We start from the raw sequence: 18,742 nt of genomic DNA on the forward strand, positions 1-18,742 counted from the left end.
TTCTATACAAAATCCTTCACCTTAATGTACTATATATTATATTAAATTTTTTAAAAAATTAAAATGATTTGTGTTTTTCCTTTCCGAATAATTTTATTTAATGTTAGATATAATTTTTTTTATTTGTTATACATAAAAGTTTTTATGTACTTTAGTATAATTTCACAAAATAATTTGTATAATTTTATGTCAAAGAGAAATTCTGAATTTTAATTAAAAAATTACAAAACTTTTAAATAATTTAATACTAATAGTTAATGTTAAAAATATTTATTGTTAAAATTTTTGGTTTAATTTATAATTTAAATACTTTTAGAATTCCTTATTTTCAAAAAAAAGCTAATTTTCTTCATCTTAACAAATTATTAGTTCTAATCTTTAATTATTGTAGACTGGCTCGGGAAAAACGCATACCATGGGTAGCGGCTTCACCCTTTCTGACGACAAGGAAAATTTCGGCGTTATCCAGCGCTCCGTCCGTTTCATCTTCGAGGAATTAGAAAACAAAAGAAACCATGCTAAAATTCAAAGTATTTTATTTTTAATTTGGATTTTTTATTAGTATAAGAACTATTTTACTTTTTAAGTAAACTGAAATATAATATTTTTATTGAAGTATATTATTATTAATTATAATTATTATTTTATAATAAATTTTTTATTTTAACTATTAATTTCTAAGTTATTAACTTTTATAAAACTAAAGTTTTAAGTTGTAAATTTCAAGAAATAAATTATAAAATTTCAAAATCTTTAAGAATTTTTTTTTTTTTAAAATTTAGTCACTTAAACATTAATTTTTCATATAAGTTATTTTTATAGTTTCTAATTATATATAAATATAAAGGCGAGTGCTTGCCAGAATTTTCTTTACGAGTGAGTTTTCTTGAACTTTACAACGAAACTATTATTGATCTTCTAGGAAAGTAATTTTAATTATAAAATAATTTTAATTTTGTTTTTTTAAATTCAAAATTAGAATTTATCTTTCTTTAGTTGTTTAGTTAACATATTTACTTTTTTTTATGAAATATTTTATTATCAAAGAACAATTTGTCAAGTTTAGAAAAAGTTATTATATAAATTTGAATCCGAATAATTTTTTTAAAAAATATATTGTGAAATTTATAAAAACGAATGCTTTATAAAATTTTTATTAATTTTATTTATAATTATTTGAAGTAGAAATATTACGTATTTGATTGGTGAGATAAATTTAAAATAATATATTCAAAATGTTAATAAAAATTATTTTATAAATGAATTATTAAAACTTAAAAGATTATTAATTTTTTATTATCCAATAAACTTATAGAATTTACTGTTATAAAAAACTTTTTAACTGATGATTGGCCAAAAAATTACACGCTAAAATTAACAAAAACATAAGATTTGTATCGAAAAATTCAATGAATTTTTCTAATTTATTTACTAAAAAGTTTTAGTTTAATAAATTTTATTTATGTTATAAAAAGTTTATTTTTATTTTATTATAAACTTATTGGTATTTATTATTGTAAATAATTATAATAATTATAATAATATTAACATAAGAAACTAATATTACTAATAATATTAAGAAATTTTCTCTTCTATTAATATCTTTTAACGCAAACTTTATTAATTTTTTTTTAATATTCAGTTCATTATAATATTTTATTAATAATTATAGTAATTAGTACTAAAAAATAATTGTATTTATAAGAGCTAGTGAAAGCTTAAAAACTTTTTTATTATATAAATAAAGTTAATAATAATAATAAACTACAAAACTTTTATTAATAAAATGTCCACACGTCTATTCTTGGCAGACCCAATAGTAAATCAGTATTGTCTGTTCAAGAGAAAAACGGGATTATCCACGTGGCGGGGTTGCAGGAACTTCCGGTGTCTTCCCAGCAGGAAATATTCGAGTTGACTTGATTTTATTATTATAATTCTCGAAATTTTTTATTTATATCTAAAAAAAGTTTATTTTTTATTATTTTTATTTTAATTTAAATCTAAATATATTTAAAAAAAAATTTATAATTATTGAAAAATAATTTTTTAATAGTATTTTAATTTTTACTTCAAGTCTATTTATAGAATTTTTACGGTATTATTGATATTAAAAGTTTTTGTATATATGAAAAATTATCTTTTATTTAATATTAATGGAAATTTTTTTTTTTTTATTTTTTTTAATTTTATATGGGAGTCAATTTATATGATATAATTTATTATTATTATTATTAAAAGTTTTTAAATCAAAGAAATTTATTTTTATTGAAGAATAATTTTTTTAGTACTTTTATATGTATTTGAAATCGATTTATATAATATTTTATTTTTATTATAATAAAAAGTTTTTTTTTATTCGAGTCGATTTTATATTTTATTATATTTATTGTAAACGTTATAGTAAGAGTTTTATAAATAAATATAAAATATTTTTCTTAATAGCTTTGCCTATTATTTTATATTTATCCCTATTTTTTATTAAAGAGTTTTTCTTTTATAAATTTTTTTTTAGATTTTTACAGAATTATGCTTTTTTTCTTTAATAATAAAATTTATAAGTAGTTTAAAATAGAAAAGAATTTGCAATAATAAGGATACTTTTTTTACAACTATATAAGAATTTGTTAAGAAGATGCAAACTTTTTATTTCTTTAAAGTTTATATTAATATTATGCCGTATTATTAATATATTTTCTATACTTTAATCTTATTATGAATATTAAGTTTTGCTATATTTTAATATAAGCTTTTTTAAAAAAAATTATTGTTAATTATAAAATGGTGCGTTTTTATATAAATTACTTTTTACTGATAACAAAGAATATAAATATTATTATATAAGCCAATATTTTTATTGTCTAATATTTTTTTTACTTTTTATTTTTTCTTATTAAAAGTTTTTCAATTTTTATATTATTATTATTTTTCATAATATTTTTAATTTTATTATAAAAGTTATATAGAAATTTTTATATCTTTTTTATTTTTTTTTTCTTTTACTTGTAATAACAAAAATATAATATGAATTTTATTGTAGAAATAATATTGAAAAATTTTATTTTATATAAAAAATTTTGAACTTTTCTTTTTGAAAAAATAAATATTTTTTAAAAAATGCAATTATAATTTTTACTTAATGAAACCAAAATTTATATTTCTCTTTTCTTTTTTTTTTTTAAAAAAAAATAAATATTATTATTATCTACAGTATAATGTTTAAGAATTTTTGTTTTTTTTAAATTCATTATTAAATAATATTCATTGGCTAATTATCGGATTAAATAACCAATTACAACCAATCAAAAATGTGAAGTAAAAGAGTTAGTGGCTAAAATAAGTCCGAGGCGCTTGTTCGGTATCGACTCGGTTCTTATACCGGCAGATCATTGACTTTTTTTTTCTTTAAGCATAAGCAACCAATAAAAATTATGGTTTTTAGAATATTATTATGAAAACTTTAAACTGATTTCGTTTATTCCAACTTTTAACAACGTTATCTTTTATTTTTTATTATTATTAAAAAATTTTATACACCAAAAATTGTTATTATAACTTTTTATTATAAGTATTTTATATTTACTTTTATAGATTAATTTATATTAAAAAAAAAATATGAAAAATGAAACTTATCAATTAATTTTTTATTTATTTTAATATTAATAATAATAAAAAACTCTAAAATGTTAAAACAATTGAAAAAAAAGATAAAAAAGTTATTGTGTAAATTATATCTATTATATATATTTATAGAAATTTTTTTATATTTATTTGTTTATTTAAATTTTTTGTTTATGATTTTTAAATTTTTTTTTTTGAAATTTCTTAACAAATTTATTTTTTAATATAAATTATATATAATCATAAAAACTTTTGTATATTTTTTATATCCATAATAATTGAAAAAAAGTATTTTTACTATTAAAAATAATTTTTTATAAAGGAGTTAATAATAAAGTAGTAGAAATTATAATTTTTATTATATATAATTTCACAATTATTTTGTTTTTTTTATAACTACTAAGAATTGATATAAACAATTTTACTTATTTATTATGAAAACTTTTAATATTCATATTTTTTAATACCTTAATAAAAGTTTGCGATATTTTTATTAAGTTTATTTATAATTATTTATTTATTATTTTTATTTTTCCTAATTTTTATGAAACTTATTTTAATTTTTGTAATGAATGTATAGCTTTTTAAGAACAGGAAGTCTCTCTCGTTCTACTGGAAGCACCAACATGAACCAATTATCTTCCCGCTCGCATGCTATCTTTACTCTCATACTTGACCAAAGAATTTTTTGCGAAGGTATAAGTTTGTATATATATTATATTGGTTTAAAAATTTAATAGGAGTTTTTGATTAAGTAGTAGTGAAAATTTTTTATTTTTATTCTGAAAAATCTATAAACTTTTTAAGGAAATATTAATATTTTTTGAAATCGTCAAGAATGAAAAGTTATTAATATGTTTATAGTAAAACTACTATAAAACTAGTATAATATAAAAAATATTTCTTTATATCTTATAATTTACATAAAATATAATGAAAGTAAATGAACTCATTCGTGAGAGTTTAATATTTTTATATATTTTTTTAGGAAAATTAATTTCTTATATAAACTATTTATACTGAAAAGAAATTTTGCTAAAAATATTTTTATTATTGCAACTATTTATAATTAAGAATTAAAGAGTTTATTAAAGTATAAAAAGCCTTTTTTATGTCAATTCGATTTTTATTATACATAAAAATTTTGAATAAAGTAATTATTATTTTTTTTAATTTTCAAATAAATTTTCCATATAAAGAACTTATAATATTCACTATTTTTTTTTAAATTGTTCACTCAGTTTCAGTAAGAGTTATTATTAATTATTATATTGCAAACTATTGGTTGAGCGCGCGTCCTTTTCGAATTTTAATGGTTCATTATCATATATTAATAGTTTATTAATTCATTTTCTTTATTGTGATGTAGTTTACTTGAAGATGACTGACCACTTCTTAAATTTTGTATAAACTTATTAATTTTTTGTAATAGTTTTTTACTTTTTTTTTCATAAAATTATAGCAATTATTACTTAATAAAATTTATATTTATTTTAAATGAATACAAAAAATTTATATACTTTTTTTTTATTGAAGAAAATTACAACATTTATTATAATAACTTTTTATATATATAAAAAATTATAGTAATTATTACTTAACTTTTATACTAATTTTTAGTGAATACAAATTTTTTTAATATTTTATTCATGGCCATTGCAATATTATTAATAACCTTTATATTATTTTTTTGTATTATTTGTAAAATGTTGTTTTATTTTCTTCTCTTTAAAAATATTATCCATTTTACATTCAGAATTATTATAACACAATTATTATCAAACACGTTTTGTTTGTCTCTTATATTACATTTAGGCCAATAAAAACATTTAAAAAATTGATCATCTTTTTAATGAAATAGAAGTTTTTATTAAAATTTTATAAATATTTTTTAGAGAATTGAATAATTTCAATAATAATGAAAGTCATATTGAGTATGCTGATTTTATTGGTTTAATATTATATAAAACTTTTTTTAATGAATTTTAGTCTATAATTTTTATTTGCTGAACTATAAATAAAATATATAGTAGTAATAATAATGAATTTATAAAGTCTACTTTTTTCTCTTTTTGTAAAAAAGGAAGAGAACTTTATAATAAATTTGAATGCTTTAGTAAAATTACTAGAAACAGTTATAATTTTACGTTCATTTTATTTATTTTCAAGTTTATAGAAGTGAAAGATATAAAAATACTGAACCACAAATTATACTATAAAAAAAATAATATTAATAACTTTTATAATAATTTAAAATAAATATATAGTGTTAATATTTATAAATAAATATTCTAAACCAACCTTTGTTTAAAAATAATTAAAGTAAAATCAAAATATTTATTAATTATGAAGAAAAATAAAAATAAAAAGTAAAATATTAAAGAAAATCTATTACGAGATCGTAAAGACTAAGTATTACCAATGCTTTTTATAAAAAATAATATATAGAAAAGTTTATCATAACAAATAATATATTGTAATTATCCATAATAATAAAAAAATATTTATAAAAATATTCATTCTTAAGCGCTCCTTATTTTTTTATTATGGTTTCTTGTAAATATATAAAAAAACTTTTGTTATTATTAATAATTTTATTTTTAAGCAAACTTTATTATATTTGTAATTTTATTTTTATCGTAAGTGAATTTTTATGGCTAATTTTTCTATTATATATATAAATTTTTTTATTATGGTTTATTACTATTATTTATATTATTATTTTTTTCAAGCAGCTTTTATTATTATTTCTTTGAACTTTTTTATTTATTATTATATTGTTATCGTAAGAAAACTTTTTATGACTAACTTTTATGTGATATATATCTCTATTAACTTTTTTACTAGAGAATAAAGCGTCGCACGTGCTACTTTTGTTTCATTATTTCTTATTTTTATTAATAATATTTATAATATCTACTGAAAAATTGTTGAGGTTTTAAAGATTTTGTATATTTTTATGTTATAGACTTTTTTTATATAAAATGAATTCTTTTTTTAAACTTTTGTAGTATGTATTTTGTTATATCTACTAAATATTTATTTCATTTATTAATAAATATTGAATTTATTGGTAGTATTATTCATTTTCTTTTCACTAATAATAAGTTTTATAAAATATTTCTGTTTAAAATTTTTTTTATTTTAATAATAAACATAATAACATAATCTTTATATTATAAAAATTTATATATATCCTATTATTATGTTTAATAAAGTTTTTATTATATATAAATAATAATAAATACAATATTATATATATTTGTATATATCGTTTCATTATATTAGATATTTTTTGTAATTTTTTTTATCAGTAATATTAAATACATTTTTATATATAGTAACATGTTTAATATTTTTATATTTTTATTTATATTCCTCTATATTGTAGTTAGTGGTAGTATTATTATGTTTTGTATTATTTTTTAAATTTTTTTAATATTAAAAATGATACTAATATATTATTTCATTTATAAATATACATCGTAATTATTATTATTCTATATAATAATATCATTTTTATCACTAGTAATAATAAAGATAATAAATATTATAGTAAATAATTGAATATAATAATTTTTTTCATTAAAAAGATGGCAGCGATAAATTTTTGAAGTCGAAGTTTCATTTTGTAGATCTTGCGGGGTCTGAAAGGGTAAAGCTTTATTACTATTATTATTGGTACCACATGTAATATTATTGAAAAGTTCTATTAAAAATAAAAAATTTAATCCAGTTTTAGTTAATGTTAATTTGTCAATAAGAGGCAGCACTTTTTTTCCTATTACTAAGTTTTTACCGTCGTAGTAAATTATGTGTAAAAAACTTCTCCGTTTCTCTATACAATTTTTTATAAACTAATTTGGTCTGTCCCATAGTTATTTAGTAAGTTGTGTCTATTTGGTACCTTTAGAAAAAATTTGTAGCCAATAGAAATAAAATGTGCGATTTCATTAGTACTCATAATATTATAAAGAATAATATATTAAGTAATTATCTGTTACCTTTTACTCAAATGGGCACGTTTTCTTTAATATAAATCCACCGTGGCATTTCTATTTACATATTAGCTTTTTGAAATTGACTCCTTTTAAATTATAGAAGCGCAAAATAAGTAAAATGGTGCCACGTGCTAATCCACTTGCTCTACTCAAATCTTTTGCTATTAATAAAACTACCTTTATTACTTATTCTTTTTTGGCCGCTCTCCGTGCTTATCCGCCTTCTAATTTGCTCTCAGCTTAAGAAAACGCAGGCCATTGGTGAACGGGCCAAGGAAGGGATAAGCATCAACTGTGGACTATTGGCTCTCGGAAACGTCATTAGTGTCCTCGGCGACCCCGAAAGGAAGCTTCACCACGTGAACTACAGAGACTCAAAACTTACTCGATTACTACAAGATTCGCTTGGAGGAAACAGGCTTTCATTATTATTATTGTAGAAAGTTAAAAATGAAATATAATAAATTAATAAAATTTGTTATTTATATAAGTAATTACTATATATTATTGTGATAATAAAAGGTAAAAAAAATAATAATTAATAACAACCATCAACTTTTCATAATTATAATATATTTTTATAAAAAGTAAGAAATTATAAATATAAAGAATTAACAAATAGCTTTTAACTTTTTATAAATAATGATTATTTATTATTATTTAAAAAGTAAATTAAATAAAAAAATGAATTAATCAAAACTGTTAACTTTTATGTAAATATTTACTATTATAATAGATAGTAAAAAAAAAAGTAATCTAACAAAAGTATATTATTGTCAAAGAAAGTAAAAAATATAAATAATAAAGTAATAATAAATAACTTAAATTTTTTTTATAAATAATACATAAATTTATATTATAACCCACAAAAGTATATATTATTATTATAATTTAATAGTCGCACGTTGATGATTGCATGCATTTCTGCTGCAGAGTCTAGCGAAGCAGAAACTAAAAATACTCTAAATTATGCCGTGCGCGCTCGCAATATTAAAAATAAAGTATCAACTATTAGTGTGTTTTTTGCTTATTTTATTAAATTTTTTTGTACAATATTTTATTAAAAATACTTTTGCTGTTTTTTTTTTGAAACTCAAAAGTTGCTTCTAGTTTTTTTAAATTATTTGTTATTATTTTTAGGCAGTTATTAATTATGATAGCAACGCTGATATTCTCACTAAAATGAAGCAGGAGGTTGATGGCCGAGCTGTGTTATTTTCTATTCTGAGATGATTGTCTTATTTTTCTATTAAAGATAATGAATCTTCGTTCGGAATTGGCTAAAGCTAAGGAGCAATCTGTGATTGGTCAATGATTAAACCATGTTTTTTATTATAACTATTTTCATTTATCATTATTTTACTGTTATATTTATTATCATAATTTTTTTATGACAGCGAGCTCACTAGGAGGAGTGCATGGTGGGAATATAGAAAAGTTCATTACTGAAAACAACCGCGTGCGAGCGCAAAACCGAGAGTTTAGCAATATTATAAGTTCCTTTATATCAGCTTCCAATTCATTTCAGAATATTATCGACACAGAAGACTTCAAGGATTGGTGCGTTTATATATATTTCATTGGCTTGCCGTTATAGTATTCCTCCAGTCGGGAGCCAATTCGTCAAGGGATAATCAATTTACTGCAAATAACTAAAGAGCACACCTCTAAAAAACCACTAATGTCCCATTCTCATTATAACGAGCTGGCAATGCATTCTGATTCGCCAGTGAGGGAAGCGAATTTGGAAAATAATTTTAATGAAGAACCAAAAGTATATTATTTATTATTAATAAAAAATATTATTTTTATTACTATTATTATTTACTTTGAAGGCAACTCCGAGTTTACTTGAAATGGTTGAGCATATTGATTTTGAAATTTCTTCAAAAGAAGGATTAATATTGAATATACAATCCGAATTACAATCACAAGAAATAGAAGTTATCATTATTATTATTGTTGTTGTTATTATTACTATTATTATTATTATTCTTAAAGGAACATCGAAACGTTTACGTTAATAAAATTCAGTCGATGGAGCTAATAATTAAGGAAACTGAAAAGCAACGTGATTTGTTATTAAAAAATATCCAGTCCCTAAAAAATAAGGAAAACGTATAATTATTTTTATTATTGTGCTTTATAAAATGTATTCTCATTGTTATCATCATAAAAGTTGTATTTATTTGAATACATTCATAATGAACACAAAATTATTAAACTTAAAAAGTTGCTATGAAATACCCTAAAAAATTATGCATAAATTTTAACGTTTTTATTTAACAAAAAACAATGAAAAATAAAAATAATTATAAATTTATTATAATATTTACGGCCTAACATTTTTATAAATTGTGTATGTTACATTATTATTTTAGCGAAACTTTTAAGAAAATTTTTGGTAACACGCACACCTCTCCTTCCTCTCCCAACAAATCAAATTTATTATGGTTTTTCTGGACCACCCAAATTATTTATAACAATATACAAGAAAAATACTGTAAGCAGCATAGTGAGAAAAAGAGGAGGAGCGATTGATATATTGGCCCAGGAAGGGTAACGCACGTGATATAATAACACATGGTAGTCTACCACCTGGTATGAGCACGTATATTATCAGAGTTAACTCCTACAAAAAAAGAAACATATTTGACCTTGCACAAAATTTTTCCCACTCACTCGGTTAACTTTTTAGTTTTGGTGGATCATTTAAATTATTTTTAATTAGTAAAAAAAAATCATTAAAAAAATTTATTCATAAAATTATAAATTTTCTGATTTGCTCGTTTGAGGGGGTCACTTTATTATTATTATTTTATTATAAAATGTTTTGTTATTTATTATTATATCCTTGAAAAATATTTTTCATTATTCCTGCTTAATTTTTAAATATAATGTAATGATATTCATTATTATTATAATTGAAGGCATTACTAAACACAAAAGTTCTTGAATATGAAAAAAATATATCAGAAAGTAAACAGGAAATCACGCGACTTCAACGGAAAACGAACCAATTAACTCAACGGGTTATTCTTATTTTTTATTAATATTATTTTTATTCGCTTGTTTATTTGTAGTTTTTTTTCATTATATTTTTGTACATCAGCGCCTTTTTTCATTAGTTTTTTTTTAAATAAACTTTTGTGTTATTATTATTAAATATTATTATTATTATTATTCTTTAGCTTAAAGATAATCAAAGTAAAGAAAAAAAAATAGCTGAACTTTTACAAGAAGTTCGTGAAATGAAGCGCCAAAAGATTCGACTTTTAAAGCAAATGAAGGAAGATTCGAATCGAAACAACACTCAAAAAGTTTCATTATTATTACTATTATTATTACCATTAAAACTGTGCAAACGTGTTTATTATAAGTTTATTATATTAAATACTTTTTATTAAAACTTTTTTTATCTTTTATCTTTCTTAGAAAAAAGTTTTAATATATTTTATTATATTTTAAATACTTTTTTAAATTTTTAATGATTATATATTACTATTATTAAAGGAACTGCAAAAAAGAACTATTGCGAAACTTGAAAAGGAAAGAGGGAAGGACAAAGCACGTATAGCGACTTTGGAAGTCCAGAATAAACTTCAGACGGAAGTTTTAAAAAGAAAGTTGAAGGTTATCATAACTATTACTTTTATCATCATTATTATTATTTTTATTATTATGATTAATATTATTACTATTATCATTACGCATTTACTTATTTTTCGTAACGTACTATTCTCATTATTTATTTTTTTCTTCTTTTTTATATATATTATATTATATCATTTATTTATTATTGTTTATTATTCTTTTGTTAAATATGTTATTTTTTTTGTTTTAATAATTTTTTTTATTTTTATCAAGTATAATAATTTTCTATCTCATATAAATTTATTTATTTATTATTTTTTTTATATTATTTTGATATTATTTCCTTTTATTTACTTTTTATTATCAATTTTTGAATATCATTAAAATTTTTGATTTTTCTTGATCATAAATTCATAAAATTTTCTGTATTTTTCTTTAAACTTCTCGAATTATTTATTTTTATTTATTTTACATTATTTACATTATTTTATTTGTTAAATATTTGTATTTATTATTTTTATTATTTATAATAAATCTTAATATTTGTGTATATTAATATATATTATTTTATTTTTTATATATATTTTTACTTTTAATTATAAACTTTTAACTATCATCACAAATTATATATATTTATTTACTTATTATTATTATTTTTTAATATAGTTAAAAATTTTATTAATAAATTATATTTATTATGAACTTTTAACTATCATTAACATTTTTTATAAAAAATAAGTTTATTTTATGCATTATAAATTTTTTTACTCTTATTATTTTATTTTCTTATATTTTATTCGTTATTAATATCTCTGATCTAATTAAATATTTTTTTATAATACTAATTTTACTTTTGATAATGAACTTTTTAGTATCATTAACATTTATATAATTAATAATTTTATTATATTTTTTTTACTTTTTATTATTTTATTTTATTTTCTTTAATTTAATATTAAAATATTTATAATTAAAAAGAAATTTATTATAGCATTTTACTCTCAATATTTTAATTTTTTTTTATTTACTTTAATACAGTTAACTTTATTATTTTTATAAGTGAATATATTTACTTTTTATTATTATTTTTAAGTTTTACTTTTTATTATGAGCTTCTTCAATAGAAATAACATTTTATATTATTAGTTAACCTTATTATTATATATTAGATATTAATTAGTTTATTAGTTACTATTGATTAACGTTTTTAAATACTTGTTTATTATAAAAAATTTACTTTATAACTTTTATTTTTATTATTATTAATATTATATTTTTATTACTATGAAAAGTTCTTATTTATTTTTTTTTGTAAGTATTATTTATTTGAATAAAATTCTTTTACTTTATAACTTTTTATAATTATACTATTTATTTCCTTTATTACTATAAAGAGTTTCCATAATTTCTCTATTATTATTAATATTAAAACAAATATCTATTAAATTATTTATTTTCTGCATATTAATTTATTTTTCTTTTCTTTTGGCTTACAATTATCTTTTATATATATTTATTTTTAAAGATATTTTATGTTGCATACATCCAACTTTACTTATTATTATAATATTTTTATTTTACTTTTTTATTTATGTAGTACAGTAATTGTTATTTTATTATAATCTACTTAATAAAATTTATTTACTTCGTATTATTGTTTTAATTATTTTTTAATACATATAAAAATATTATTATTATATACGATTTTATATTTATAATATATTGAATTTTTTAAATTAATAAACTTTTATTGTCTTTTGTGTTTATAGAATACTTAGTAATATATTTACTTCATATTATTTTGATATTTTATTATTATCCTTTAATTAAAAAAATTCTATTATTTCTTATAAACTTATATATACTTCTATTATATATTTATAAACTTCATTAATATATTACTTTGAAATACTCAATAATTCACTTCGTAATTTTAATTTTAATAAATTATTTATAAAGAAATGATTTCCTATTATAATTTCTTTTTTTATAAACTTTTATATATTTTATTTCCTATATTTATAGTTTTATTATTTTATTATTTTGTATATTATTTTTAAGAATATATTATAATTCATTTACTTTGAAATATTATAACTTTTATTATTATTTATATACCAGAAAAAATTTATTATTATTATTTACCTTATAATTATTATATATGTTTTATATATTTGTGTATTCTAATTTTTTTTAATGCTATTAATTATATATTTTTTTACTTTCTTCCACTTTTTAGTTTATTTTTTATTAATATTTTTAATTGTTATGAAAAGTTATAATTATCGAACATTATTTTCAATATTCTATTTTCCAGTTTTATTATTTTATTATTTTATTATAAATATTTACTTTATTTTTAATAATATATTATATATAAATATACATAAAATAAATATTATTTTGTATTTATTTACATTTAATTATTATTATAATAATTTTTTTCTAATAAAATTAATTTTATACTTTTTTTATTAACTTTATTAATTTTAATTTTTTTTTTATATACAAACATTTTTTATTTTTTACTTTTATTATTTAATTTGTATTATTTTTTATTTAATTATTATTTATGAAAAATACTATTATATTATTTACTTTATTATAATTTCTTCACTTTGTGTTATGTTTTATTTATTTATTTTTAAAAAATATTATTTCTATTATTCTTTTTATTATTTTTTTTGCTTTGTATTATTTTTTATTTATTTATTAATATTTATTTAAACTGTATTATTATTTATTACTATCTGCATGATTAATTAATTATTTGCTATTATTGATTTTTTATAATTTTTTAATTAGTATTATTATTTTTATATGTATTATTTTATTTTTATTTTTTTTTATTTACTTATATTATAAACTTTTCAGGAAGCAAACTTAATACATAAAAGAAGGAAACTTTACGGTTTGTTTTATATATTATATTGTATAATTTAATTTTTTTTTTAATGTTTACGTTAATATAAATAAGATTTCTATAAATAATACTTTTTATATTTTTGTTTAACGTTTATATATTAATATAAATTTTTATAAAATAATTATAATAAACTATAAAAGCGACTGGAACGGAAGACAATATAAAAAGAGAGACTTTTGACCGGCCAATAGACGAACTCCAAACTTATTTAACGAACCAAATTGAGGTTTCATAATTATTATCCTTCATTATTTTTTTATTATTTATTATTATTCGGTTTATTTTTTTATTTATATATCAAATTAATTTTTTCTTATTACTTTTATAATTATTGTTATTGTTATTTATTAGTATTATTATATTTATAATATATTTATTCAGGCTTTAGTAATCCAGAAACAGCAATTGGCTGATCTTTCTATTTTGGCAGAAAAAAAGTCTCAGCTGGAACGCGATCTTTCTTCAGAGAGTTATTATTATTACTATTGTGATTATTATTACTACTGTACTTTCACTTTTTATTATATCTTATTATTTTAGCCTTTTTATTAATACTTTATTATTCTTTATTATGTTAATAAGTTAATGAAGAAGAACGCGAATATCTAAACGCTGAAGTTGAATATATAAATATCCAACTGCATGCTTTAGAAAACTGCAATGAAATATTGAATACGAGTATTATTTTTTTAAACATTATAATAATAACAATAATAAATAAATATACATTTTACTCATTACAATAAAAGTTCATATTTTATAATGAAAAGCAACAATTTTAAAAATAAGTAATATTTAAAGTAATTATTAAATGTATATATAATTTTTATTATTGGAAAATAATATATTATGTTATTCACTTTTATTTATATAATGAATGTTGTTATTTTATAATGAAATACATCAATTTTTATATATAAATAATATTAAATGTTATATTTTTTCTAAGTTTACAACAATAATGACTGTTAAATATTTATTTTTTCCTCACTTTTTTGTATAATAAAAGTTCATAATTTATATGAAAACAACAACTTTTTTTTTATATATAAGTGATATTGAAAGTTATATTTCTTATAAGTTTACTACAATATCATAAATAGTTTCTTACTTTTTTTTATATAATATAAAAGTTCATATTTTACTATAAAAAACAACAATTTTTATATAAGTAATATTAAAAGTTATGCTAATAATAATTATTAATAACTACTATATTTCTATCTAATAAAAATTTATATATACATTTACAAGCTTATTAAAAGTTATTATTATTATTTACTTTCTTCACTACTTTTTTTTACATATTTAAAGTTTTTTATTTCGGTGAAAAAGAAATTTTTATGTTTATCATTATTACTATTAGCAAATATTTCTGATTCGATTCAAGAAGTGCTTCAATCATTAACTATAAAAGAAGCATCCGCCATTTTGAAAATGTATTAAACTTTTTAACTTTTTAAATTTTTATTGTTATAACTTTAGTGAAACCAACTGATCTTGTATATTTTATTATAATCTTTTTACTATTAATTATTACTTTATTATTATTATTTCAACTGGAATAATAATTATAATAATAATATTTTTAATTTTTTATTATTATTATTTCAAATAGTAATATTTTATTTTTCTTTTTATTTATTATTGCTATTTTAATTATAATTAAATAGCAATATTACTATAAATATTTATTATATAATTATCACTCTTTTTCTTTGCTTTTATTATATATAATAATATTAATATATTATTAGTGTAAATTTTATTTATATTTATTTATTATTAACTTACTGCTTTCAAAAATAATAAGAAATAAATATTTTTTTTTTACTTAATATTATTATTTTTATTTATATATTATGATTACTATCGAAATGAATAATAGTAATATATTTTTATTTTTTACTTATTATTTTTGTATTCTTGTTGCATTTATAATAAATAACATTTTTCTAATTATTATTTTTAATTTTTTCTTATTGCTTTTAAAATTAGAATATTTTTTTTATTTATTATTATAATTATAAATTAACTTTTTTCTTTCTTCCATTCAACAACTTTTTTTTTAAAAAAATAATATATTTTTTTTACTTTATTGTGTTTAATATTTTATTTATTCTTATTTTTTTTATAGTAATTTTATTTTTTTCTTATTCAAAGCATTTCAAAAATTATTACTTATAAATTAATAAATATTTATTTATTATATATTTACATTTATATTTATTTACTTTTGCTAAGAACTTTTTGATAATTTTTTTTTATTATAGTTTTTTTCAATAGTTTTTACGTATTACTTTACGATAAAATAAATTATACAATGAAAAAGTTTAATAACAAATAACAACTATTAACATGATATTATTTATAAAATAATATATTGAATTAAATATTTTTTAAATAATAATAATTTTACATTTAAGATTAATAATAAAATAAAAATAAAATAGATAAATAAGTTTATATATTAATATTCATAAAAGTTATTAATGTTAATGAAAAAATATTTTTACAACTAATAGTAGTAATAAATAATTATAAATAAAAATATTATGAATTAGTACAAATTTTTAATAATAAATAATTATCTAAAATAATAATATATAATTTTTATAATGTTATATTTACTTTTATTATTATTATTCAGTGTTTCATATATTACCAAAAAAATTATTTCTTTATTGTTATTTTTTTATTTATAGAATACCAATAAAAATAGTATCAAAAATAATAATATACTAATAATTACAACGTTCCACTTTATGTTATATAATTTTTTTTGAATATTTAAAGATTTTATTGCTATTATCCTATATTATTAATGCACTTTATCTTCTTTATTATTACTTTTTTTTATTAAAATATAAAAAAGTTAGTTTTTAAAATAATAATAGTAATAATAAAAAACGTGTTCTACTTTTTTATATATTTTATTATATTTAATATTTTCTCTTTTATTTATAATTATTCCGTATTTGTTATTTCTATTTAATAATAACACTCTTGTATGACTCACTTTATCTTCTTAATTACTTCTGTTTTATTTTTTAATATTAAAAAAAAGAGTTTAAAAAATAATTATAACTATATATAATTTTTGTTATATTTAATATAAACTCTTATTATTAATATATTACGCAATATATAATAATTCAAGTTATTCATAATACTTTTTATTATATTCACTTTATCTTCTTTAATTATATATTTTTTTTTATTCAATTTAGATAAAAATACCGTTATATATACAGTAAAAAAAAATTTATAATAATTTGTTAATTATTATTTATATTTTTTATAATAATTATTTTAAAATATATTTTTTTAGCTTATTATCAATTTTTTACAAACAATATTTTATATTATTATACTATTATTACTATTTTTATTACTTTTTCTATTTATTATAAAATATTTTCTTTTCAGTTCAATTACTTTTTTATATCTTCATACTTATTTTTGATGTATTTTTTACTTTTATTGAAAATTTCTAATTTTATTTATTTTTATATTTTATTATTAATATAAAACAATTTAGTTTTTTACTTTTTTTTTTAGATTTTTATGAAACTTTCGGTTTTTGTTTATTAATATATTATAACTTTGTACTTTATTTGTTTTTTATTTTCTATAACCTTTTATTAACTTTTCTTATTATATTTCTAATGAAGAGTTTTTCTTGAAGAAGTTCCTTTTCTTCGCTTATCTCTAGACGCAGAGAAAAAAATTGTTGACGAACTCAAAAGAGAACTTGCTCACTCTATAAAATTAGTGGTCATTTTTCTCTTTTTTTGTTAGTGGAAAACTTGTACTCTGCCAATCAGTATCTGTTGTCTACTTTATTATCCGGTTTACACGAGATTTGTATTAGTGTTTTTCCTTAGATTTTTTGATTTTTTTTTATGAATTTTGTAAGATTCTGTAATCGCTAAGAATTTTGTAAAAGTTTATTTCTTTATTGATTCGCTTTTAGAAGATTTGTTCGGAAATTTATAAATTTTTTTTAAGTGCCGAACGCCAATCTCTATAAAGTTTTTTCCTATTACAATAACATTCGTTGAGGAATTAAAAATACTCATATCTCGTCTATTTGTTAAATTATTTTTATGCTAATATTTTTGTTGGGAGGATTTAAAGTATTCATTTTTTCGAAGTGCTGAAGAACATGAAAATCGTGGAAAATTCATAATAATATCTTTTGTATTTATACTTTTTTGCGAGGGAAGATTATATTTAATTTTTTTTAGTGAAGTTCAAAATTTTTAAAATCGCGAAATAAATTTTTTGTACCTATGAGGTTTTGGGAGCTGCTTATTTATTTTTGCTTAATATTTTACTAATAAAGTTTGGTTTTATTAATAATTTATATTAATTTTGTTGGGGAAAATATTAATTTTTCGGCCTATGAGAATGCTAAAAAAAAATTGGCAATTAATTTTTTTAGTCTAGTTTTTTGTTGAGGAACAATTTCGTTATTTTTAAAATTCTTTGAGCCCCAACAGAAACGAAGATTTATTAACAAAATTTTTTTGGGCGTTTTTGTTTTTAATTTTGAGCCAAAACTTATTAAATTTTGTAGTGAATTTACATAGTTTTA

At 17.4% G+C, this 18,742-nt stretch overlaps 2 protein-coding genes across 2 annotated transcripts; both read left to right on the forward strand.

Annotated features, from left to right (window-relative positions):
• The first annotated feature begins 465 nt into the window (after nt 1-465).
• LOC135120813 (chromosome-associated kinesin KIF4-like) lies at nt 466-8,062 on the forward strand. The gene is made up of 6 exons (XM_064045132.1): nt 466-530; nt 848-926; nt 1,812-1,913; nt 4,202-4,317; nt 7,215-7,276; nt 7,862-8,062. Exons 4-6 carry the CDS (start codon nt 4,248-4,250, stop codon nt 8,060-8,062), a joined length of 333 nt encoding a protein of 110 aa, XP_063901202.1. The 5' UTR covers nt 466-530; nt 848-926; nt 1,812-1,913; nt 4,202-4,247.
• A 503-nt stretch (nt 8,063-8,565) lies between these two features.
• Nucleotides 8,566-17,943, forward strand: LOC135120814 (chromosome-associated kinesin KIF4-like). Its single transcript, XM_064045133.1, has 16 exons — nt 8,566-8,623; nt 8,763-8,816; nt 8,878-8,929; nt 9,020-9,182; nt 9,231-9,396; nt 9,458-9,565; nt 9,624-9,740; nt 10,553-10,654; nt 10,814-10,942; nt 11,136-11,255; nt 14,091-14,127; nt 14,283-14,368; nt 14,524-14,611; nt 14,725-14,820; nt 15,509-15,581; nt 17,817-17,943. Exons 2-16 carry the CDS (start codon nt 8,805-8,807, stop codon nt 17,941-17,943), a joined length of 1,476 nt encoding a protein of 491 aa, XP_063901203.1. The 5' UTR covers nt 8,566-8,623; nt 8,763-8,804.
• The last annotated feature ends 799 nt before the right edge of the window (nt 17,944-18,742 follow it).

The sequence above is a fragment of the Zophobas morio genome, unplaced genomic scaffold (assembly GCF_036711695.1).
Source record: "Zophobas morio isolate AGI-343-1 ecotype UQ-CSIRO unplaced genomic scaffold, CSIRO_AGI_Zmor_V1 ptg000422l, whole genome shotgun sequence".
In the NCBI taxonomy this organism is placed as follows: Eukaryota; Metazoa; Arthropoda; class Insecta; order Coleoptera; family Tenebrionidae; genus Zophobas; species Zophobas morio.